At 35.9% G+C, this 25,196-nt stretch overlaps 1 protein-coding gene across 3 annotated transcripts in view; it reads left to right on the top strand.

Annotated features, from left to right (window-relative positions):
* The window catches only part of ncam2 (neural cell adhesion molecule 2), a 231,796-nt gene that overhangs the window by 189,730 nt on the left and 16,870 nt on the right, over positions 1-25,196 (top strand). For 2 of the 3 annotated variants that reach the window (XM_051119629.1, XM_051119628.1), the window contains exons 9-15: positions 3,327-3,477; positions 5,795-5,982; positions 7,568-7,664; positions 11,473-11,646; positions 14,241-14,360; positions 14,504-14,625; positions 20,966-21,140. In XM_051119629.1, the coding sequence (XP_050975586.1) occupies positions 3,327-3,477; positions 5,795-5,982; positions 7,568-7,664; positions 11,473-11,646; positions 14,241-14,360; positions 14,504-14,625; positions 20,966-21,140 (1,027 nt within the window). Of the gene's footprint in view, positions 1-3,326; positions 3,478-5,794; positions 5,983-7,567; positions 7,665-11,472; positions 11,647-14,240; positions 14,361-14,503; positions 14,626-20,965; positions 21,141-23,402; positions 24,550-25,196 lie in introns of those variants that run through there. The other variant, XM_051119630.1, reaches the window with a different exon arrangement.

The following is a 25,196-nucleotide window of genomic DNA, read 5'->3' as shown; positions in this document are numbered from 1 at the left end:
TAAGGGTTTTTTATATGAATCTTTGCGATTGCCTTTCCTAATAATGTGCTAGTTAGCAAGTTTAGCGGCTAAACACAGCTAAATGCAGCTAAAGTAAATAGGCTCGTCACTCCACAGAGAGAAGAGATGGGCGGGGCGGGGCGAGCAGAGCTCATTTGCATTTTGTCAAGGTAAAAATGGTGTTGTTTTAGACTACCATTGAGAATTTTTAACCAAAGTATATTATAGACTTTTCATTAAGACCCTAAAGAATCATATTAACTTTTGGAAAATGGGCGTTCGATGACCCCTTTAAGTTTAGCCCGTGACTCACTGATCTGGTGTCAGTGGTTTCTCTGTTTCTAACACACAGCTTTTGCATGGCTTCAAAAGACATGAAATACAATGCATCGTATGGGTTGCTTTTATGATACTTTCATGATGCTTTTCCATCTTTTTTGAAGTTTGAAAGCCTTTCATTGTTATTGCATATAAAGCCAGTGTTCAGGATTTCTTCTTTTGTGTTCCACAGAAAAAAAAAAAAGAAAGTCATGGGTTTGGAACGACATGAGGGCGAGTAAATGATGGCAGAATTTTCATTTTTTTGGGTGAATTATCCCTTTAAGCTGGTGTGACCTGTTTCTTTCAGCAGGAAGCGGCTGGGAAATGGGTCTGGCTGCTGTGATGCATGTGTCAGCGTGAGCGTGGAGATTAGTGACTGACTGAGGGCAATTTTGGTCAGCTCAGATGATGAGCGGGGTGTTGAGACAGGAAGACAGGCCTCAAAACTGTCATCATGCACTGCCTCTCGTTAACCACACTACTGCTCACTCTCACTAATCAAAACTGACACCGCCACACATCCTTCCACTGCTTATTATGCAGGGAACGCTTCAGAGGGCAGTGGGGAAAAAACGAAGAGTTGATTTACATCAGAGCGGTGTTGTGGTCTGCAAAACAGAGGCCTATGTGATGTCTCCTCGACTTGTTTGCTTTTGAGATGGTTAAACAGTCAGAGATCCGTGTTTGTAAAGGTCTTGGATTGTTTGGAGCTCTTTACGGACAGACAGTGTACTCAGTGGTAATAGTCTAGTTTGGGACCATGCTGTCTTATGGCTTTTATATCCTCACACGGATTTTAAAAAAGCCTTGTAGATGAGTTGTGTTTGAAGCTGTGGTAGTTTTTTAGCGTTCAGTCTTCTAAAGACATCTAAGTGAAATGCAACTGCATTAGTGAACATTTTGAGAAGTAGGCATACAGTATTTACACAAAGGGACATTTCTGTTGATTTTAGAAGAGGTTGGTGTATGATGCTTAGCTAACAATGCAGTACTCTAAGCACAAAAAACACAAAATTCACAAAATACAGGGAGGAAGAAGGGATTTGACAAGGTGTTCATACAGATTATTTAGTTATTTGTTCTTATGTATGTATTTTTTTTATATTTTTTGGTGTGTAGAGATAAACATATAAGTATATGTAAAATGTACAGAAAATGTACTCACCCCATTGTCATCCAAGATTATGTTTTTTGAGGAAAACATTTCAAGATTTTTCTCCATAATGGTGCCTCCTGTGAACTTCCAAAATGCAGTTTAAATGCAGCTTCAAAGGGCCCTAAATGATCCTAGCCGAGGAAGAAGGGTTTTTTTTTAAAAAGGCGTTTTTAAAAATTACAATTTTTATACTTTTTAACTTTAAACGCTCGTCCTGTCTAGCTCTGCCTGAACTCAGTTTTTTTACGGTTCAGTTAGGGTAGGTCGAAAAACTCCCATGTCATTTTCTCCTCAAACTTCAAAATTGTCCTAAATCACTGTTCTACCTTTTTTTTGTAAAGGGTGTTTGATCATCTCTGCATGTATACTTTGCAAACACTGGGTCGGTACTTCTGTAGGATGATTTTGAATTTGTTCAGGCAGACCTAGACAAGACAAGCGTTTGAGGTTAAAAAGTATATAAATTGTAATTTTTTTTTTTTTTTTTTTTTTTTTTTTAGAAAATAACCAAGATTTTGCTAGATGAGAACCATCTTTCTCCGCTGGGATCCGTTTAGAGCCCTTTAAAGCTGCATTTAAACTGCATTTTGGATATTCAAACTCGGAAGCGCAATTGAAGTAGAGAAAAATCCTGCAATGTTTACCTCAAAAAACATAATTTCTTTACGATTGAAGAAAGAAAGACATAAACATCTTTGCATGACAAGGGAGTGAGTAAATTATTATTAAAATTTTTGTTCTGGAAGTGAATTTCTTTAAAATAAGATGAAGCAATTATGAAGCTACCTTGATGATTATTACTCTGTTTTGCAATAAAAAGAAACTTATGCTCACCAAGTGATTTTATTAGATTAAAAACAGTTGTGCTGCTTAATATTTTTGAGAAAACTACAATTTTTTGATTAATAGACTACATTTACTGTATTAGAAGTCTTTTGTAACATTATAAATCTCTTCACTCTCACTTTTGCTCAATGCAATATTGTTGAATAAAAGTATTAATTTCTTTCTTTCAAAGATGAAATAAAATAAATAAATAAGTCAAACCCAAAACTTTTGAACAGTAATCTTGGATTGATTTTTATTTTTTTTGCACTTAGCTTGGGATTGCATTTTCTGCTCATTTCATGCTGCTTTAGAATTTGTCTGCTAGAAGGTGTCTTTGAGGGCGGCATAATTACGCTTCCTACCTTTTGGATCAGCTTTTATATTGGTAGCATACATATAATGGTTTAAAATCCTGCCTGCATAGGATGCTTGCTTTGGCACAGAGCCTTCACAATATCACCTACAGTTATGCTAATGAACTATACATCTACTATTCTTTGGCAACATTGGTGCCTTGTATCACAATACTGTTGTTGCTATTTTATGCAAGCATATAGGCTATAAAATAAAAAACTCTTATATAACACTGGTTTTCTCATAACATCCCTTAAGCGTGTCTTATAGCTTTAATGCTCTTTATTTAGAGGAAGTAATGGGATGCACTCCTAACACAAATACGCGTCCGTGTGCAAGAACTACAAACTAGTAGAAATACCACTGTTTGTACTCCCAAAGTCATGTCCACAAGTCAGACAACAGTGTGTGGGAAGTTCGAAATGGTTCTGTACTCATTTACCGTGAGAAATGTGAGGAAAAGCAGATGAAACACTTGAGGTGTGTTAAAAGCCTCTCTGCACCCTTCCCTCTCATGAATCCTCTAAAACTCTATCCTCATGAGTCATGCCTTAATCCCCACATCCTGCTATTACACGATTTTATACTTAATCCTACAACCTTGACACTCTTGATTATCAGGTTTATCTGTTTTTCAAATAAGTGAAGCGTGTCATGTTCTTTTTAGAGTCCAGACGGCCGTGTGGAGGTGCGAGGCCGTTACGGGGAATCCATGCTGACTATTGTCGGAGTCAAGCTGTCTGACTGGGGACGTTTCGACTGTGAGGCTCTCAGCAGGATCGGTGGACATCAGAAGAGCATGTTTCTGGATATTGAGTGTAAGCGTTCTCAATGTTACTGGAATTTGAATTGAATTAGTCTCACCTTGCAGTAAACTGAATTGGGATTTAAATTTAAATGACGGGAAGAGGAAATTCAAGAATTGCATTTCATAAATAAGTAATCATTAAATTAGCCTTTTAACTGTCACCTGTCCCCTCAGTGGGACGCCTAAGTTTACTTCACTATATGTGACCCTGGACTACAAAACCAGTCATAAGGGTCCGTTTTTTTTTAATTGAGATTTATACATCACCTGAAAGCTGAATAAATAAGCTTTCCATTGATGTATGGTTCAAAGTACAACTTTTTGAAAATCTGGAATCTGAGGGTGCAACAAAATCAAAATATTAAGAAAACGTCCCAGGTTACGTATGTAACCACGGTTCCCCGAGGGAACGAGACACTGCGTCAAAACGCATTGGGGGAACGCCATCAGCGAACCACGCTCTGAAAACAGATGTGTAATCAGTCCAAATGAGCAACAAGCCGCCACGGGCGGGGTGACGAGGAGACCAGGAGCATAAAAGCACGTGTGGTGAGTAAGCCGGCAGCTTCTGAGATGGAGAAGCAAGCGGGGCAGGGATGCCGGAAGTATGGCAATGAGACCCAGCGTCTCATTCTCTCTGGGAACCATGGTTACATACGTAACCTGGGACGTTCACCTTCGGGAACTCAAGCTGCGTCAAAACGCATTGGGGAACGAGATGCCCACGCTACCAGACTTTCAAATCCCTGCCTAGTGTGAATAAGTGAGCACAGCTAGGACGAGAGAACCTAGGAGCCGGGAGTGGCTTGAATGTCAAGGCCGCAGAACCTCACGAAAGTGAGTGGCGTGGACCAGCCCGCAACATTGCAAATGTCAGAGAGGGGTACTCCTGACAAGAAGGCCTTGGAGGCCGCCATACTCCGAATGGAGTGAGCCTTGACTCCCAGTGGTGAGGGGAGATCAGAGGACTCATAGGCCAATGTGATGGCATCCACTATCCACCGACTGATGGTGTGCTTAAATGCAGCTAGGCCCCTGTTGCGAGGGCCATAGCAGACAAACAGCTGGGGAGACTTCCTCCACAGGGCAGCTTTGTGGACGTAGGTGTCCAGTGCTCGCACTGGACACAAAAGGTTAAGTCTCTGCTGTTCCTGGTCTTGGAAGGGAGGAGGACAGAAGGCCTGGAGTACGATTGGCCGTGGCACAGATGCGGGCACCTTAGGAACATACGCCGGCCAGGGGTACATTCCTGGGGAAATCATTCGCATCACAGTCAAACATATTCAATCCTATTGCAATGCAGACATTGCCTCCTCTCATGTGACTTTCCCCCATTCATTCTCAATTACCCAACCCCAAACTCACCGCATTCTTTAGGGGGTCTGTTTAAACTCAATGGGCTCAGGGGAGACGAGAGTTGCGGACTCATGCTGTAACTTTACCTGCTGGTGTCACTGTTGGACAATGTTTTACACTTTTTATTATATATATATATATATATATATATATATTTGTTTCTTTCAAGTGGTGGTGTTGTTTTTGTACTATGAATTTTTTTCTCATCCAATATTTTGAGGAGACACCACCTCCCTTGATATGATATGTATAATAATAATAAAAAACAATAAAATTTTGTTTACTTTAATTCTGCTTCCTAAAATTCAAATTCAGTTTACAATTCTTTATCCTATATCCTCAGAACCAGTGGTAGCAGCAGGGTAGATATATATCTCATTATGGGGTGCACTGGAACGGACCATCTAGCAGGTTTGCTAATATACCCATTCATTCAGTCTCAATCCGTCACTGATGTGACACTGTGGGCTGCATCAATCTCTTTAATGGAAAAAATGGGTGTGATTGTGTGCCGTTCCTCTGTGTCTATGTGTGTGTGTGCTGGTGTGGGTGTAAGACTGAGAAATCACATATAATGCAGCATTTCCCAATACCACAGTACTCTCTATCTCACACCCTCTGCCTCATTGCGTCTCTCCAACATAATGCCAAATGAAATCTTCCACCACCCACTGCATTGTGGGGGAAGCGGGGGTTTGCGTTTATGCAGGTTGTTTTGAAAAATTAGAGGCAACCGGCGAGAAGTGGTCATGCTTCAGATTCAGTCTGATTACGAGCCCGTTTCACCCAGGTGAAAGAGAACTCTGTGATAAAACGTTCTGTTAATGCATATGTGGAAGCTCCTACCTGCCTGATACATTCTTGAATTTAATTTAGACTTCGGGCAGCTAATCTTGAATGAGTTTTTGATGGATGACTGTTAGAAGAGCTTGGTGTGCCATTACTGAGCACTCCTTTACTGTTTTTCACAGATGCACCAAAGTTCCAGACCAACCACACTATATTTTTCTCGTGGGAAGGGAACCCAGTCAACATTAGCTGTGATGTTATGTCTAACCCTCCGGCCACAATGCTGTGGAGACGGGAAAAGTTGACCATCCCCAGTGAGGGCGCTGGAAACATGCGTGTACACAGTGCCCCCGGCAGATCACTCCTCGAGGTACAGTAACCCACCCATTGCTGGTTCCTGTTTTTAACTTTTTTCTCACTCCTAATGGATTTTGTGTGTGTGTGTGTGTGTGTGTTTGCTCAGCTAGATAAGAGAGGAGTTAGACATTAATAACATCCAGGCATTAGCCCATTGGTGGCATTGAAATAGTTAGGAGTCATGTTAAATGAAAATATATTATTGCATTACTATATTTTAATGTCTAAAATTTTAATTAGTTATTTATTTATAATTGGAAATATTTTTCTAAACAAATTCAATAATGTTAGACATAGAAATATTTATTTTGTTCAGACTTCAATACACTATCATACAATGTCAACCACACTGTTTTAAGTTAAATTCTAATAATAAAAATACATATTATATATAAATATGTATAAAAATATGAATTTGTTTTAGTAATTTTAATTTTACAAAATTCCATTCAATTTCATTACTTAAAAATAATTTAAAAAATAAATAAATCTGGACATATTAATCCTGCCATCAGATTTGTAAACAAAATCATAATCAAAGATACAGTTTAATAATAGAACAATTATCAATAAATTTAAAAAATTATCTGTGGTATAACAAAACCATTTTGTACATTACTGGCAGCTAGTCATGATCATTTTACTTTTTTTTTTTCTTTTTTAAAAAAAAATCTGTGAAAATCTTTTGCTAAAACATGCAGGGTTACAGGTGTCAGGAAATGTGGAAATTCATTATTGTTCGCAAACCAGGGTTATTATGGATAACTTAAAAAAAAAAAAGAAAGAAACCTTAACAAATATTACTTGAAATTAGTGCTGTCAAACGATTAATCACGATTAATCACATACAAAATAAAAGTTTGCATTTGCATAATATATGTGTGTGTACTGTGTGTTATTATTATGTATAAGTACACACATTCATGTATATATTTAAGAAATATTTACAAGTATATGTGTTTATTATAGTTTTTATATAATTTATATTATATATAAATAAAAATATTTTGTACATAAATAACATTTCTCTTAATATACATTAATTTGTGTGTATTTATATATACATAATAATTACACATAATACACACATATATAAGGCACACTTTTATTTTGTATGCGATTAATCGCGATTAATTGTAGACAGCCCTACTTTAAATACAGTTAACATTAACTTTATCAAAAATCCAAAATGTAACTTATTAAATTTTAGCTAGTTGCTAAGGCAACATGTCTCATTTTGCTTTAAAGTACTAAAATAGCTAAAATTAAAACATGATTTGAAAAAAAACCCTATTGAAAATTCTAAAACTTAAAAATATTCACAAAAACTGTAATAGTATCTCAATGATACAAAATAACATTGGCCAGAGAAGATTATTTGTGCTGGTTCAGGCAGATTTGTCTTTTTTTTTTTAACTCATCTGACCTAGACAAGACTCAACAACAGTTTGTTTCTTTAGAAACAGATGTGTCCTTGGCAGTTATGTTTACTAAGCATGATTAAGAACAACAAAAGCTTATGATAGATGTGTAAAAGGCATGCACATGATGTAAGAAAAATGAATGTATGATCAAGCTAACACAAACATGTTCCTCAGGTTACACCAATGTCAGACAGAGATTTCGGCCGTTACAACTGCACAGCCAGAAACAACATTGGTATGCGCTATCAGGAGTTCATCTTAGCACAGGCAGGTAAGTATTTACCACAGGTTCAACTAATTCATATGATTAAATTGTCTGCCAGTACAAAGCTGTGTGACAACTGGGACATACAGTAGGTGTGTTTAAAAGGTGAAGTTTGTTTAAAAACCTGATTTTACTCCAGATTAACATGCAGAGACAATTAAAAATAGGTCATCAGAAAATAGGTCAAACTAGAATTGTAAACAATGTCACTATGATCCTTTCAAGCCTTAAAAGTGAATTGTGTAATTTCTGTGACCTTAAGAGAAATTGAGAAAAGGAGTTATTGCTTTCAAAAGCTCACTACTGGAGAGTATGAGTGGGTGATACTTGATTAACCGGTAGAAATTTGTCAACTGAAATTTTGGACTATCGTCTCTATCACAGTTACACGCTCCCATGACGTTGCTGTGCTACGTGGTTCCGAAAACGTATTGTTTGCACTTGTTTTTAAGCACTGTCAAAGAGGCACGTGCATGCAAACACAGTAATTTAGGTCTTAAGTAAAGCAAACAGCTGAGAAAGAAAACGTATATGTGTAATAGTCTTTCATAACTGTTTAAAAACTTTTAAACAGTTACGCACAACAAACATTTAAGCACAATAGGAAAAAGACATTGTGTTAACATGGCTGTAACCACCTAAATCAGTGATTTGAAAAAGCATTTTTGGCAAATCCAGGTAATTTACCATGGAAATATTTTGTTTTTAACGTTTATGACTGTTATAGCACCAGCTCTGGTCTGAACTCTTTACAATTTTGCATGCTCGTTTAGAATTACCTGTTGCATGTGCTCACCAGGTTTTGTGAAGTTTTGAGTTTTTCTTTAGACTTTGTAGGATTTGGGGTAAATTTGGACAGGCCCCTTTTCTAAACGACCCTGATATAGTTACCCAAAGGGTAAATTTAAACTTTTTTGATAATTACTGGCCTTGGGAGTCCCGAGAATTGTACTACAGTGGCCGGTAGACTCGATTAACTGGTAGAAATTTTGGACTATTGTCTCTATCACAGTTACATGCTCCCATGACGTTGCTGTGCTACATGTTTTTTTTTTCCCAGAAAAACCTAAGACTAGTTTGCAAAAGTAGGTTTTTTACATCTTCTCAATCATTTAACAAACGATTTGATTGACAGCAGTGCTTCTAGAGGCAAAGTTGTTCTATCATATGATACAAATATCACATGTATGTGCGAAAAAACATGCAATGTACAATCGTTTACGCACTTGAGAAATGCAATAAAAATGACCCGGTGGCCAATTTCTTTCAAATTTCTCACAGACCTTTGAGGCAAGTCAAATAGGCCCACCAAGTTTTGTTTTGAACGGCCTCTGTTAACCTTATCTAATGGGTGCTCAAACTTCATTGGCCAGTTGTGGCCATGTTTTTTTGAGATAAACAAATTTTTTTTGAGATAAACTAGTGGCACTTTTGACCAAGACTTTGCAAAGCAATTTTCATGTTGACTGGACAAATGGTTGCATAGGTATACCTATTTTTATGATTTTTCCCTCTTACAGTGCCACCACATGACCAAGCTCTGTGATTTTTTTTTTTTTTTTTTTTCCCCGTGACCTCTTACATAAGTGTTATGAGTTTGGCGAAGATATCTCATTCCGTTCAGAAGCATTTTACTAAAAGTGGTCCCATCCCCCAGAGAATCTGCACTGGTTTGGTTCCGATCGGGCGAAAAACCTAGGACTAGTTTGCAAAAGTAGGTTTTTTAAAAAGTCCAAAATACCCTAAAAATATCTGCGGACTCATGAACAAATCTGAAGCATGCATTTTGTGAACCAAGGATTCCAACGACATAAGACACTTGAGTCTGCAACTGACGGTTTAGGAGTTATGAGAGCGATTTCATCCTTTTGATCGTTGTAGCGCCCCCATCAGGCCGATTGGGGCAAACCTTGGTGACATTGTCAGCGGTGTGAGTACTACTATCCCTTCAAGTTTCAAATCTCTGAGACTTACGGTTTGGTCTGCACGATCAGTTTTGCATGTACTACATTCTTGAACCCCCAATAAATTTAACGTATACAGTAAAGAATATGTTCACTTGTCTTAAGTGAGCTTGTGTTTAGTTTAGTTTTAGTTTTTAATATAGGCTAGTATTAGTTTTGATAATTGTAATAGTTTTGATACATTTTAATATCATGAAGACCTTATTTGAAGCAAAAATGACTATATTGTAATATATGGAGTTGCCATGGAATAAAATTACTCATATCATGACATATTGCCCACCCCTACTGGAGAGCGCTATCTGTTAGTATTCCCATTCGTCTCAATGACAGTTGCTCAACCTGCAGAAGACAGCAGCCAGTGACAAACACTTGTGTTAACAAAAATGTATTTAATAGAATACATGACTGTTTTTGAATGGACGTCAGTAAACTGGCTTTTTGGGCCCAAATAGTGTAATTTACATGCTGACCATCCAAACTGAGACCCCTTGGGTCTAAAATGTCAATTCCCTGCTCAACCAATGGCACGAGTTTTAAACAGTGCTGTCTGTTTGGCAGAGGACTAGCAATTGGGTTGTAAAGAACTTTCAGCAAACTTATTTCAATTCCTCATGGTGTCGCAGGAATTACACACTTCACCTTTAAGGCTTGAATGGATTTTAGGTACATTAGAAATCCCACCCAGTCTCGCTCTTGTCAAAGCCTGTCCACGTACATGTAATCTCCTCAGCAGATAATAATGACTTTTGTATCAGGCTGAACACCATGGCAGCGCTGGAAGTAAACACGCTTAGCTTTCAAACAGCCTAGCAATAACATGTTTCAAGTTACTCGAGCTTTGAAGAGCTTATGGCAGCAGCCTTCGAATATAATGCAGATCACTCTGACGGATTGTTGTCCACTATGTTATTTGCATCTTCTTAAAGTGTAAAAGACAAAAAGGCAAAAAAAAAAAACAAAAAACACATGCATATGCGCGTATGTGCTTGTCTTTGTTGTAACCTCATTTATACCTTGTACTAGAAGACAGGCAAAGGTGGAAGTGGATTTTGTGGCATGACTCTCTTTTCTCTCGGTCTTAGTGTCCTCTCCCATATGTCTCACTTTGTCCCACTGGCACTTCCTCTCCATGATCCTCTATTATGCACACCGAATTTGTTTCTCTCTGTCTTCCTGCTGCCTCTTTCATTTACTATTTCTCTCTCCATCAGCGGTCTCGGCTCTCTCATTCTCAGATGCTTGTTATTCAGAGCAGTTTGTGTTTTCTGGCTTGGAAGGGCAAAAAAAGCAAAGCATGAAAGATGGCTAAGAATGTCTAAAACTATGCCATGACATCTATTGTAAAGGACACGCAGAAGTGGTTTAGGCAGGAGACATCTTGTTTTTGTATCAGATTGGCAACATCACGTTTTGTGTTACCAGATGTCTATGAACTAATTTTGGTGCTTCCGTTATGATAAAGTGTTTTTGAATCTACTTCTGAGGGAGCACAATTCATACAAATGACATTCATAAAATGTATCCCACGCACCTAGTGATTTAGCTTATCAGATTTGCCTAGTTTGATAAAGTGAGACGCGCCATGAGAGGCGCTGCTGTGTTACCATGATATATTTTGTAAGATCCTGTGTTATCATTTCTAGCTGACCAAGTCTGTGGTTTGAAACATCTCATGCTGAGAGAGCTTGGGTTGTGAGGCCCTGAAAGCAGCTCTATAACTCTGTTTTTCATCCCACAGAAAGACACACAACCAGATCCTTTGATACTCTCAGAAACTGTGGCCTCGGCACATAAATGGAGGCGTTTGTTAGTCTCTCTTCCCCTGACCCATAATTTCTCTGTCACAGATGTTCCCTCAAACCCTTACTCTGTTCGGCTGAGCTCTGTGGCACAGCGCGTGGCCACAGTTACCTTCACGAAGCCAGACTCCCATGGCGGTGTACCCATCAGTCACTACCTGGTCAAATACAAAGACATCAGCGCACAGGACTGGAAGGATGTGAAATCACAGGGGACGCAGAGTAAGTACAAAGGCAGTCCACTGCTGTGTTTTGTCAATGCATGTGTTAAACCACCAAAAAAATATACAGATGAAGCAATAGTTTCCACTTACAGCTTGGTAAGTTTTTTTGAAAGAGAGAAATAAATACTTGCATTCCACAAATTAACTGATCAAAACTGACAATACAAAAGATTTCTATTTCAAATAAATGCTGTTATTTTGAGCTTTCTATTCGATCCTGAAATCCCATCATGGTTTCCAAATAAATATTGAGCAGCACAGTTGTTTTAAACATGATAATAAGAAATGTTTAGCATATTAAAATGATTTCTAAAGGATCATGTGACTCTGAAGACTGGAGTAATGATGCTGAAAATTCAGATTTGCCATCACAGAATAAATGACATTTTAAAATATATTAAAGTAGACAACAGTTATTTTAAATTGTAATAATATTTCACAGTTTTACTTTTTTTGAAAATTAAGCCTTGATAAAAATAAGAGATTCAAAACATTAAAATCCTATCAACCTCAATTTTCTGAATGGTAGTCTTGTTTGAGGAGTAAATAAATCGATCACTCAAAATGTTTAGAATTTGTGACCCTGGACAACAAAACCTGTCTTAAGTAGCACGGGTATATTTGTAGCAATAGCCAAAAATTCATTGTATGAGTCAAAATGATCGATTTTTCTTTTATGCCATAAATCATTAGGATATTAAGTAAAGATCATGTTCCATAAAAATATATTTTTTTTCTTACCGTAAATATATCAAAACTTAATTTTTGAGTAGTAATATGCATTGCTAAGAACTTCATTTAGACAACTTTAAATGCAATTTTCTCAATAATTTGATTTTTTTTTTTTTTTGCACCCTCAGATTTTCAAAAAGTTTTATTTTGGCCAAATATTGTCCTATCCTAACAAACCATACATCAATGAAAAGCTTATTTATTCAGCTTTCAGATTATATGTAAATCTCATTTTCAAAAAATTTACCCTTTTGTGGTCCCGGGTCACATATTCAAAGCAGTTGATTACTGTATATTTAATGTTTTTAACAACTTAAGTATTTAAAATCATGTATAATCTTGATTTCTTATTTTCATTAAAAATTTCAAGAAATACACTGCCAGTAAAAAGTTTTTGAACAGTAAGATTTTTAATGTTTTTTTTAAAGAAATGTCTTCTGTTCACTAAGCCTGCATTTATTTGATCCAACAGCAAAAACAGTAACATTTTGAAATATTTTTACTATTTAAAATAACTGTTTCTATTTGAATATATTTTCAAATAAATAGTAATGTATTCCTGTGATCAAAGCTACATTTTCAGCATCATTACAGTCTTCCATGTCACATAATCCTTCAGAAAGCATTCTAATATTATGATTTGCTGCTCAAAAAACATTTATTATTATTTTGAAAACAGCCAAGTAGAATTCTTTCAGGTTTTTTTGATGAATAAGTTCAGAGGAGTAAGTTCAGAAGAACAGCATTTATCTAAATTTTTTTTTTTTTTTACATTATAAATGTCTTTATTATCACTTTTGATCAATTTTAAGCATGATCTTTGGATCTTTCTATTCGTCAAAGAATCCTGAAAAAAATTTACTAAATGTTTTAAATATTAATGATAATAATAAAAATAATAGTAAATGTTTCTTGAACAATAAATCAGCATATCAGAATGAAATGCTGAAAATGTAGGTTTTACCACAGGAATAAATTACATTTTAAAATATATTCAAATAGAAAACAGCTATTTTAAATAATACAAATATTTTACTGTTTTTGCTGTTTTTGCTGTACTTTGGATCAAATAAATGCGGGCTTGGTGAACAGAAGAGACTTCTTTAAAAAGCATTAAAAATCTTACTGTTCAAAACTTTTGACTGGTAGTGTATTTCAGCCAAAAGTGAAATATATGACTTGCTTTCGTAGTACACAAAGATTAATTTTTGAAGAGTATCATCTCCACTGTCTTCCATATAATGGAAGTACAAGGGCATTCAGGCTATCAAACTCCAAAATGAAAGAAAACACCATAAATGTATTTTTTTTTTTTTTTTAAGTCCATACAACTTGTGCACTGCATTCTAAGTGTTTTGAGGTCACATCGATATCCATGTGTGACAAGTTTCTCCTCCACTGTATATCTCAAATTAAATAGTGTCTTTGACAGCAGTGCATTTGTAATTCATTTCAGATCTTAGGCAAGAACATAGCACACAAAATGACTTTTATTATACTTTTATGGTGATTTTTATCAGCTTGACTTCATTCTTACTACATTCACAAACACAAAACACATTACTACAAAAAGATTTGCCCAAACTTTCGGTTCATACTAACTTCAAGTGCATGACTAGAAGAGTGAGAAGAGCTGTGGGAGATACAATTCCAGTCCAACCTGAACTTACAGTGCTTAAATTGATTTTTCCTTACCTACAACACCCACTGAACTTTAAGAACACATGAGATAATCATACATAACTGCATCATTTGAAACCATGTACATGATTTAGAAGTCCATTTGGGACTTAGTACTGTATGTTCTTTGCAGTCATTTCCATATCTCTGTCTTTATCATTCTCTCTTTCTCATCCACAGCAATCGTGTTGCTCACTAACCTTGAGCCCAACACAACCTACGAGGTGAGAGTAGCTGCGGTGAATGGAAAAGGTCAAGGGGAGTTCAGCCGCACGGAGAGCTTTCAAACTCTACCCATACGTGAGTGCCCTCTACTTTGACCCTTAAATGCTAAAGGTTTGGAAAAACAAGCTTCAGTCATTATGTTATTGGTTAATTTCTAACCAGTTATGAATATGAATTTGGACCATTCATATATTGTTTTGCCTTTGTGCGATATTCAGGAGAGCCGAGTCCCCCTTCGGTTCAGGGTCAGCGAGGGGTGGGGAAGGCGTACCGACTGGGTCTAGTCAAGCAGGATGATGGAGGAATGCCCATCCTGGAATATATTGTCAAATACAAAACAGTAAGTGAGCTGTTCTTAATCAATGCAGTCTTGCAAGGGAACAAACCAACACAAGGGGAAAACGCCTCTTTTCTGATGCTCTTTTTCGTTTCAGAGGAGTCATCAAACATTACATACACAACTATTCAAAAGGCAGAGTGAGAGAAAACATTAATAAGAAATTAATACATTTTATTCAGCACTGACACATTCAGATGATCAAACGTGATAGTAAAAAGTCCTATTTTGAACTGTAATAATGTTTCGCAATATAACTGTTTCTACTGTATTTTTGTTCAGAAAAGTTTGGCTACGAAAAGCATTAGAGACTTTTTCATCCACTACTTTTGAACAGCGTTTGGTGCTTATTTTTATAATAAATACAATTAATAAATTATTAATAAAATGAATTATAATAATAATAAAAGTAATAAATTTTTATAATAACATTTAAGAAATAATTAATTTATTATTTATTTACTTTTTTGTAAAAAATATAACAAAATGAATTTTGTAAGGTCAGTCATAATATAATAGATATTAGTCCTTAAATTGGTATTGAAGTGTTCTTAGCTTTCATCGTGTCATATCATATCCCCACCTTCAAAATGAGGTGATGCTAGTAAAATTCTAAACAAAATAATTAACCTTTAATTTAATTAAAATGAGAAGGAATATTTATTAATTAAGCAGCACTCTGTTTAATGTGATTTGAGTTTCATTTTTTAAAATGGAAATCGGAAAATGAACCAGCTGTCAAACTGATCCAAAAAAAAAAAAAAAAAAAAAAAAAAAAAACAAGACATTACAGTATGCTCTAAAACGAAACATACCCGGCATGACTTTTTCTGTGGTGCATGGATAAACTAAGTCTGTTGTGAGAATGTGATTACTGAACATTATCTCTTTCCTACTGCACTGACTTATTCATTTATCTTATATAATTTATTGGCTGTTCACACTTTTTTATCATGACTTTCACTTGTTGGGGGCAATGCTTGGCTGTGTTCAGCAGAACGGTATTTTACAAATTGTAATGTACTTTAACTAGTCTTTAACTAGCTGGAGAAAAGTGGCGCTAAACGGGATCCTGTTGTTTTTTTGTTTTTAAGACTAGACTATAAGACTTAGCAGGAATGCAGAAGGTGTTATTCCAGTAAACACACAGAGACGAGTGGGCGATGGTTTCAGTAATGAGCGGTGAAAATACATCCCTTTGTTTGAGCCCATACCCCTTGTTTATGCTCCAGCACACACAGCGGCTTGGATAAAAACATGCTTTGCTAATTCTTACACAAGATATTCTAATGTTTTGGGGGCTTTTCGCTCATTGACTAAATGTTGTGCGTCAGTTATGATGGCACTTATGAGTTCTGTGGAATTGGTGTGTGGGAAAGAGGTATGGGTATAGGGGGATCAGGTTTTGCATGCATCTGACAAACCTCAGTCTTGGAACAATCACCAATGTCTGTATTGTGAAATAAAGCAAATAATGGTTCTCATTTACTAATAATTGTGAGGATTATTTCATATTTGTACACATAGAAGACCCAAACTATTCCCATATATGGGCTTCCCTTACGAAAAAGAAGTTTATTCAAGTGTGCTATTAGTATACTTCTTTTAAACTTAAAATAGGAAAGTATACTTTCAGTCTACTTTTTATGTACTTCTCAGAAATTTGCTTTATATACTTATCAGAAATATACTTAAAATTACATTTAAGTATACTTGATTTATACTTAGAAAAAGTATTTGAGCTATACTTGTGCTCTGAGAATCTGTTTTTTTATTGTTATACATGAGAGATGGTATTACACTTCTCCTGTACAAAATTTCCAAAAAACAAGCGAAGAAGAAACCAAAACAGACGCTTCTACACTGTAAAAATGCAAAAACATATTTTCTATTTTACTAGACATTTTGTCTCAAATACTAAAAAATGCTATTTTTTAAAACTAAAAACCCTTGTCAGACCAACAAAATTACACAGATGTTGTCCCATCTAGTCAAACACAGTTGTCTGAGCAAAGAATTTCATATTGTTGAAATTTTTAGGCTTTGTAAGTTCCCAGCATGCATTGCAGCATGAGTAAATGATCCAGTTATAGGATTATTGTTTTGCTGTTTGCTGACTTCATTTAAACTTTTTTGTTGTTGTTTTGTCTTTATTGTTAGTTATTTGTTGTACTGTGACATACAGATCTCATCTTTTTAATATTTGCTGATTGCCACCGTTCTTGAGGTTTGTGTATCTAATCTTGTAGTTTACTGAGAATATACTTCAAAGTGTACTAAAAATGCATAAAAAAGTATTTCATTAGTAAACTACCAGTGTACCTATTAGTTCATGTTTAGTATACTTGCAGTACAAACTGAAAACGTAGATGTAAACTAGTTGTGTACTCAAAGTTTACTACTGTTATACTTAAAGTATACTTAAAAGTATACTTTTATATACTAGAAAGTGGGCCAATTCAGTCCCAAGGAGTATTAAAGTAGTACACTGAAAAGTATACTACTAGCATGCTGATATTTGTATTTGTATACTTAAAAATATACTTGAACATTACTTAAATATACTTAATAAAATAAACTTGAAGTATACTTCTTTTTGGTAAGGGTTTCCACACAACTTTTCCGTTACAGCCTTTCATCACTCTCGAATGATGTTCGAATGATGTCTAGAAGATGTTCTCTAAAGATGAGATGCTTTTGTCTGAGAGATGCCCAGTAAGATCCAATGTCATTCTCAAAACCAATTCAAACACAATGAAGACCTTTATAGACCCAGATTATATTAGTCAGCTGTACATATGCATATATCTGCATATATCTGTTCTTCAAAGCAACCTCCCTGCTCAAATTTTAATGCATCTTTTCTTATTTCACTGCATACAATGGAATACATTTACCCGGTTTCACAGACAAGGCTTAAGCCTAGTCCTAGACTAAAATATAAGTCTGAGCTGCCCTTACCAAAAAGAAGTATACTTCAGATTTATTTTATTAAGGAAAAAATTCAAGTATATTTTTAGGAATACTTTTAAGTATACTTTACGTAGCAAGTTTACAGATACAAATATCAGTGTACTAGTAGTATACTTGTAAGTGTACTATTTCAGTACTCATTTGGACTAAATTGGCCCACTTTCTAGTATATAAAAGTATACTTTTAAGTATACTTTACACTAGTAAACTTTGAGTACACAACTAGTTTACATCTATGTTTTTAGTTTGGACTGCAACTATACTAAAAGTGAACTTATAGGTATACTGATAGTTTACTAATTAAATACTTGTGGCATTTTTAGTACACTTCGAAGTATAGTCTAGTTTAGTAGTTTTATACTGCAAGTATACTCTTAAGTTTTCTTTAAGTTAACTTTACATCATACTTTAAGTATACTACTATGTCCCTATTTAGGTATTAATTTTTATATATTTTCTTATATGAATATCTGAAAATACAAAACATCAAAAGAAAGATCAGGGTATCTGCTTGTAAGCAAAAACATTTTATTCTAGCTTCATGCATTCTTTTTTATAAACACTTGAATGTAAGTTAAGAAAAAAAAAAGAAATAAAAACATTTTACTTTGAAATTTTACTAAAATAACAAAAAGCTGAAAAAAAAAAGACTATGCATTGGATTCAGAATGATAATCAAAACATAGATGGAGTCAATCACCACCCCAAAGCTTGACAGTCATTATTAGCTCTTCATGGGTCAACATTGTATTCCACAACGTTACACCGTTTTGATGCTGTTTTATATAGAATGATTGTGTTAGAATTACGTGTGGAAGCATCTGTTGTTTCGGTTTCTTCTTCGCTTGTGTTTTGGAAAATCTGTACAGAAGATGTGTAATAGTGCCCACTACTGTATAACAACGAAAACGTGGATTTTCGTAGCACTGGTATAGCTCAAATATATTTGGACTTTTTCTTGGTATAAGTCAAGTATACTTAAATGTCATTTTAAGTATATTTCTGTGAAGTACATAAAGCACATTTCTAAAAAGTGCATGAAAAGGAGACTGAAAGTATACTTTCCTGTTTTTAGTTTAAAAAAAGAAGTGCACTGTCTATGAAACCAGGCCTTAAAGGGATAGTTCACCTAAAAAAAAATCTGTCATTTGTTACTCACCCTCTTGTCGTTCCAAACCTGCAAGACCTTCGTTCATATTCAAAACACAAATTAACCTTTTAACTGTCACCGTCACCTCTGTGGGACGCCTAAGGTTACTTCACCATAAAACAAATAAATCTCAATCTAATCATGACAAACTATACATTGGTCTAAGACTCCTAAACAGATATTTTACCATATTTTTGTGTTACAAATCATGTAGGAAACGTAATAGATTAATATATGTCAAGAGTGCAACTTAAAAAATCTACATCATAACATGAGTTCTGACCTTTGTCACAAAAAGACTTTCTTCGCTGCCTTTTTCCCTATTACAATTTAGAAATCATAAGAAATTATATATTAGTTCAAAACTTAAAATCTCAAAATTCATCCTTTGAAAGGCATTTTAAAATCAGACATTGCATAACCACAGAAAATGTACATTAAAACTAATTACAAAATGTTTTCATTCATGAATTATAAAAATTTAAGTCTGGAGTGCATTTTTATGTCTGTGTTCAAAAATGACAGTGACAGTTAAAAGGTTAAGATATTTTTTAAAAATCTGAAAACTTTTTGACCCTCCATAGACAGCAATGCTACTGAAATGTTCAGAGCTCAGGAAGGTAGTTAAGGACATTGTTAAAATAGTCCATGTGACATCAGTGGTTCAACTGTAATTTTATGAAGCTATGAGAATACCATCAACTCATCCTCATTGTCACAGAAGAAATTGTCGAATAAAGTTGTTATTTTTGTTTTCTTTGCGCACAAAAAGTATTCTCGTAGCTTCATTACATTACGGTTTAACCAGTGATGTCACATGGACTATTTTAACAATGTCGTTACTACCTTTTTGGGCCTTGAATGTGTCAGTTGCTTTCCTGTCTATGCAGGGTCAGAAAACTCTCAGATTTCATAAAAATATCTTAATTTGTGTTCCAAAGATGAATGATGGTCTTATGGGTTTAGAACAACATGAGGGTGAGTAATTAATTAATGACAGAATTTTATTTTTGGGTAAACTATCCCTTTAAACATCTTTTCATTTTAAACATTATTTGTTAGTGACATAAAATCAGACACTTTCACAACAAGACTGAGTAGATCTCACTTGGAGCAAGTGCTGAGATCATAGGTTGTACAACTTTAAAAGCATTGTTTAACTTTGCGTTGTTTGTTCCTTGTGCCTCATTGCCGTTTCACAATCAAAAAGTTTGTTAACAGGTTGTGAGGCTAAAGTGTTACATGTTTACATGGTCACCACAGCTTTCTACCTCTCTCTCACAATCCTTCTGTTTGTTTTTCCCCTTACGGGCCTCAGCTATTCCTCATTTGCTTCATTTCTGTCTGTCTCGCTGTGTTTGGTGATGCCTCGCTTCCTCCTCGACCTTAATAGGGTCCGCTGACATCTTTTCCTTCTCTTTTATTTGTACTCTTCCCTTTTCTTTTTTCTATATCTCTCTCTCTCATTTGCTCGGTCTCTGATCGCCTGCGCATGTGGAGGTGAGAACAGGGGAAATGGAGATGTCACAGCCTGGGAAGACAGCTCGCCTAAGGACTGTCAACATGTGAAAGGCACATTCAACCATTTAGCCTTTAAAGAGCTGAGGCGTTTTGAAAATGTCAAAATATAAAAGCAATGAGTTTTTGAAGGCAGCTTGTGTGGGCTTAGTTTCAACATTTTAGCTGGCAGAACAGCCAGCACGCGCACACACTCACATTATATTATATTACGCACACACTCGTGCTCAAATGCTCTGCAGGCAGGGGCACAAAGAGAATAATGGATGCGTTGGAGTGTTTCTGCTGTCTAAGTGTGTGGAAAAGTTTGAGGATTAGAGAAAAGAATCTCTTTCTTATCTGTTGCTCTAAGAAGAAAGGAGCAGATGGCCTCTCAGGCCACTTTCATCTGCAATTCCATCATTCACTGTCTTTGTGTGACAATTTTGAAGGGTTTGTCTAAAAAAAGGAGCAAGTACTGGCTTTATATTGTGGGTATAACCATAATTTAATATTTATATATATCCAAACCAAATCCTTCAAAACTGTCATAAAGAAAGTGAATGATATTTAGCTGATATTCAAACACCTGTGAACATTCACATGCAATAACAAAGTGCAGTGAGAACTAATTGCTCAAACTAGTCATATGTGCCCTGAAGCAAATTTTAATGTCATATACTCATATGCTAAATTCTATGAATCACTTGTGGTTTTGTGCAGGATAAGGAAGAGCAGTGGATGACAAAACTTGTTCCTGGTGTGAATGATTTCGTGCTGCTGCAACCGCTCCAGTGGAATACTCAGTATGAGGTGGAAATTACTGCACGCAACGTCAAAGGCCTGTCTGAACCCACCTTTGTGAAGTTCTCCATGCCTCAGAAACCCGACATCACAGGTACACGCACTTCCACAAAACACGCAAAGTACTCCGTCTCTCTTCCATATGACAAATTGAGTCCGATTGCCTACAGCACTTCATCACCCACTCACAATATCTATAGCTGAAATTATATCTCTCCTATTATAATTAGATGCCCTGCTGCAGTTCTGCACACTTGCCAGCCACCCACGCTTGATAGAGCTTGTGTATCCCAGATTCACAATCAAACGTGCAGGGTAACCCACTATAACCGTTTCTGTGTTCTAATCAGGAGCGATTTGCCAGAGGAAGCACTAGGCAAAAAAGGGACTCACTACACAAATTAACCAATTATGCTCATATGTCTAGCATGTAGTGCCTCCATGTCACTTTGATTGGCTGATTGACCATGTGTATTTTGCTGTTGTGGTGTCTTTTGAAGCCATGCTTTTTAGGTCCCAATGGACCTGTGGTCACAATGAAATCAGAAACATCGAAGAATCAATCTCTATTTAGCCACTGGGTGTCTCTGAATGGTGCAAAGATGAAGGATAATTTGCTGGAGGCATAGTAAAGTTAATAGCTGAGGAAGGTGATCCACCGACCAGAAGAAACAGGCAAAACAGGTTGACGGAAGTGATTCGAGTTCCCCTATCAGTAATACAATACTACTGTTTTCTAATGCGAATGTTAAGGGTAAAACATTTTAAAGAGGTCTGTTGACTCTCGATACCTCTGAACCTCTCAGGAAGGAGATCATTTTTCAGCTAAAACCATGAACTTTCCATTGTTGTACGCGTAAAATAGCACTCAAATTATAGCCACATGAGCCACATGATCTATTGTAAACAGAAGAGCACATGTTTTTCCACCTGATTGGGAAATGCATTAAAAAATGCTTTCTTTTTGATCAAGGATTCATATTCAATTTTACTAGTCAAAAGTTTACATACACTTTGCAGAATCTGCAAAATGTTAATTATATTACCGAAATAAGAGGGATCATACAAATGCATGTTATTTACTTATTTATTTAAGTACTGACTTGAATAAGATATTTCACATAAAAGATGTCCACAAGAGAAAATAATAGTTGGATTTATGAAAATGACCCCGTTCAAAAGTGTACATACACTTAATTCTTAATACTGTGGTGTTACCTGAATGATTCATAGTTTTGTTTTGTTTTTTTGTTTTTTTGTGAGTCTCTTGTTTGCCCTGAACAGTTAAACTGCAGTTAAACTTTCTGTTCCTCAGAAAAATCCTTCAGGTTTCACAAACTCTGTGTTTTTCAGCATTTTTGTGTCTTTGAACCCTTTCCAACAATGACTGTATGAATTTGAGATCCATCTTTTCACCCTGAGGTGAAACAGCTGAAAGCTATTTCATAAAGTGGTATGGACAATGTCCTCACGTTGACACCTTATACAGTATGACTGCTATAAAAGGATTTAATAGATAGAACAAGTCATTCATTTTATTTCATTTTATCTCTTTAGTATATGATAAACAAAAATGTGTCTTGCAGTCTGCTGATAGGACAAAAGACCTGTCCTGAAAAACACCATGATATTGACAGATGATATTTCAATTTTGTCTGGACTTGTCCAATTATATATGAAATATTCCTAGAGGCAGTGCATGCATAGGTATACATCTCAGTATGTGTGTATGTTTGTGTGTGACAGCACTGCTTCTCAGCAGCTTGGATTTACCTTGTTAATTCGATGTCATTTGTATATTCTCTCCCAACTCCTCCTCATCCTTTCCTTTTTCTCTCCCTCTCCGCCTGCACCCCTTCATCCCCACTGGCCCACGCTCTTATTTATAATTCTATTGTGCTTCGTCTCGTTGTTTCACTCTAAACAATCCTGCTCTCCAATTCCCACCTAATGAATTATGCAACGCATTCTGGGCCACACTGCAAATCGCTGGGCTTTTTGTTTTGCAATGAACTACCACTAAACTTTCCTTTCTGTGTGCCTATAAATACCCTGCGATCTTTTCAATCAAACAAACCTTCACAACGGACGCTGGTTTGGACTGCTCACTCGCTCTGCACTCATATGTGTCAACATTATTGTCACATTCACCCCTGTTTATTTCCTGACCTGCACCAAAATAATCTGTGTGTGTCATTTTCACTTTTGTAATCATCTTTTCTATTAACCCACCACTACGGTGTTGTGAATAAACCGCTTTCATTCTTTCTGTGTGCGTAACCATCCTGTGCTGGCGCCACACACCTGTGTCTTTCCCTCTTCTTTCCCATTCCCTCTCCCCTCCATCTCATTTCAGATCAGTGTTGTGAGCCCCTTCCGACCGGACGTGGACATCCCCCTGTGCAGCCCATCCATGCGGCGAACGTCTTCGGAGCTTCTCTGTCACTGTTGCTGTGCTTGTGTCTGTGTTGACATTGCTCCATCTTCACCTTGCCTGGAATGAGCCCAAAAGACTAAGCCATGGACTTTTTTTTTTTTGCCCCTACCAATGGCTTGCTGACCCTCAGCCATTGCCGTTCAGGTGGCGTTACTGTCCATGCTTGTGAGCCAATCTCCTGTTTCACTATCCTGGCCACCCTCCATGCCAAAACCGGCCTTGCACATTAAAGGAAGAGGAAAAACTGAGTGGCTAATTTGTTCTCTACCTGTAACAGTAGCAAACCAACCATGAGTTTTATGTTTAATGAGCTCCTTTTTGCTGGTGTTTACAAAGAACAGTATAAGCCACCAGCGTGAGCGCTTTTCCATCTTCTGTGCATCCACAGGCTCTTTTGTTTTGGTTTATTATGACTATGGGAAATGTCAGCAGTTGCATCGCTTGAGAGAATGCATTTAATGATGTTGCTGATACGCGCACACAGAGATATACAGCGCAGCACTCATTAAATGGAGTCAAGTAGGATTTCAAATTGATATGACTTTTAAACACTGGTATCATAAATCAAACAGGCTGGCTTTCTGTTACCCGTAATATGAGAAACATAAAACAAGGTTTCTCTCTCCCACTGAGTCAAAATATAATGCACATTAATTTTCATTCTCTGGGTACACCTCTGGCAGAGATGTTGTCGTGCTACTTTATTGTATATTTTCAGTATTGATGAGGAAGAACATTAGTAACTGGAATCGTGCGCAGTCTGTGAGTACAAAAATGTATGTAGAATGTTGCTTCCATGAAGGAGATGTAGAATATGAACACAGTGAATTAAGCTAACAGCCATTGTTACATGTAATTGTACAGGACTAAAATAAGCTATTTTTGGGTCTGAAAGACATTTAATAAAAGCTGCACTTATTTGATTAAAAAAAAAGCAATATTGTGAAATATTATTATTATTGTTATGTTATTATTATGCACTGCCGTTCTGCTCATTAAGGCTAACTTTATTTGATTAAAAATACAGAAAAAAATGTAATATTGTGAAATATTATTGTCATTTAATATAGTGGTTTTATTATACTTTAAAATATAACATATTCCTGTGATGCAAAGCTGAATTTTCATCATCATTACTCCAGTTTTCAGTGCCACAGGATCCTTCAGAAATCATTCTAATATGCTGATGTATTATCAATGTTGAAAACAAAAACTGCTATTTTTATAGAAGCTGTGATACTTCTTTCAGGTTTCTTTGATGAATAAAACATTAAAAAGAACAGCATTTACACTACCGTTCAAAGTTTGGGGTCAGTAATTTCTTTCCTTCTTTCTTTCTTTCTTTCTTTCTTTCTTTCTTTGAAAGAAATTAATATTTTTATTCACCAAGGATGTGTTAAATTGATTAAGAAAAAAAAAAGTGATAGTAAAGACTTACATTGTTTCTATTTTAAACAAATGCTGTTCTTTTTAACTTTTTATTCATCAAAGATTCCTGAAAAAAGTATCACAGATTCGGAAAAAAAAAAAATATTAAGCAACAATGATTATAAATCAGCATATTAGAATGTGACATCTAATAGCATGTGACACTAAAGACTGGAGTAATGGTTGATGAAAATTCAGCTTTGCATCACAGAAATAAATTCTATTTTAAAGTATATTAAAATAAAACAAACCGTTCTTTTAAATTGCAATAATATTTCATAATAT

This window comes from Labeo rohita, chromosome 9 (genome assembly GCF_022985175.1).
Source record: "Labeo rohita strain BAU-BD-2019 chromosome 9, IGBB_LRoh.1.0, whole genome shotgun sequence".
In the NCBI taxonomy this organism is placed as follows: Eukaryota; Metazoa; Chordata; class Actinopteri; order Cypriniformes; family Cyprinidae; genus Labeo; species Labeo rohita.
Note: the sequence above shows the minus strand (reverse complement) of the source record. Positions and strands in the feature narration are given on the sequence as shown.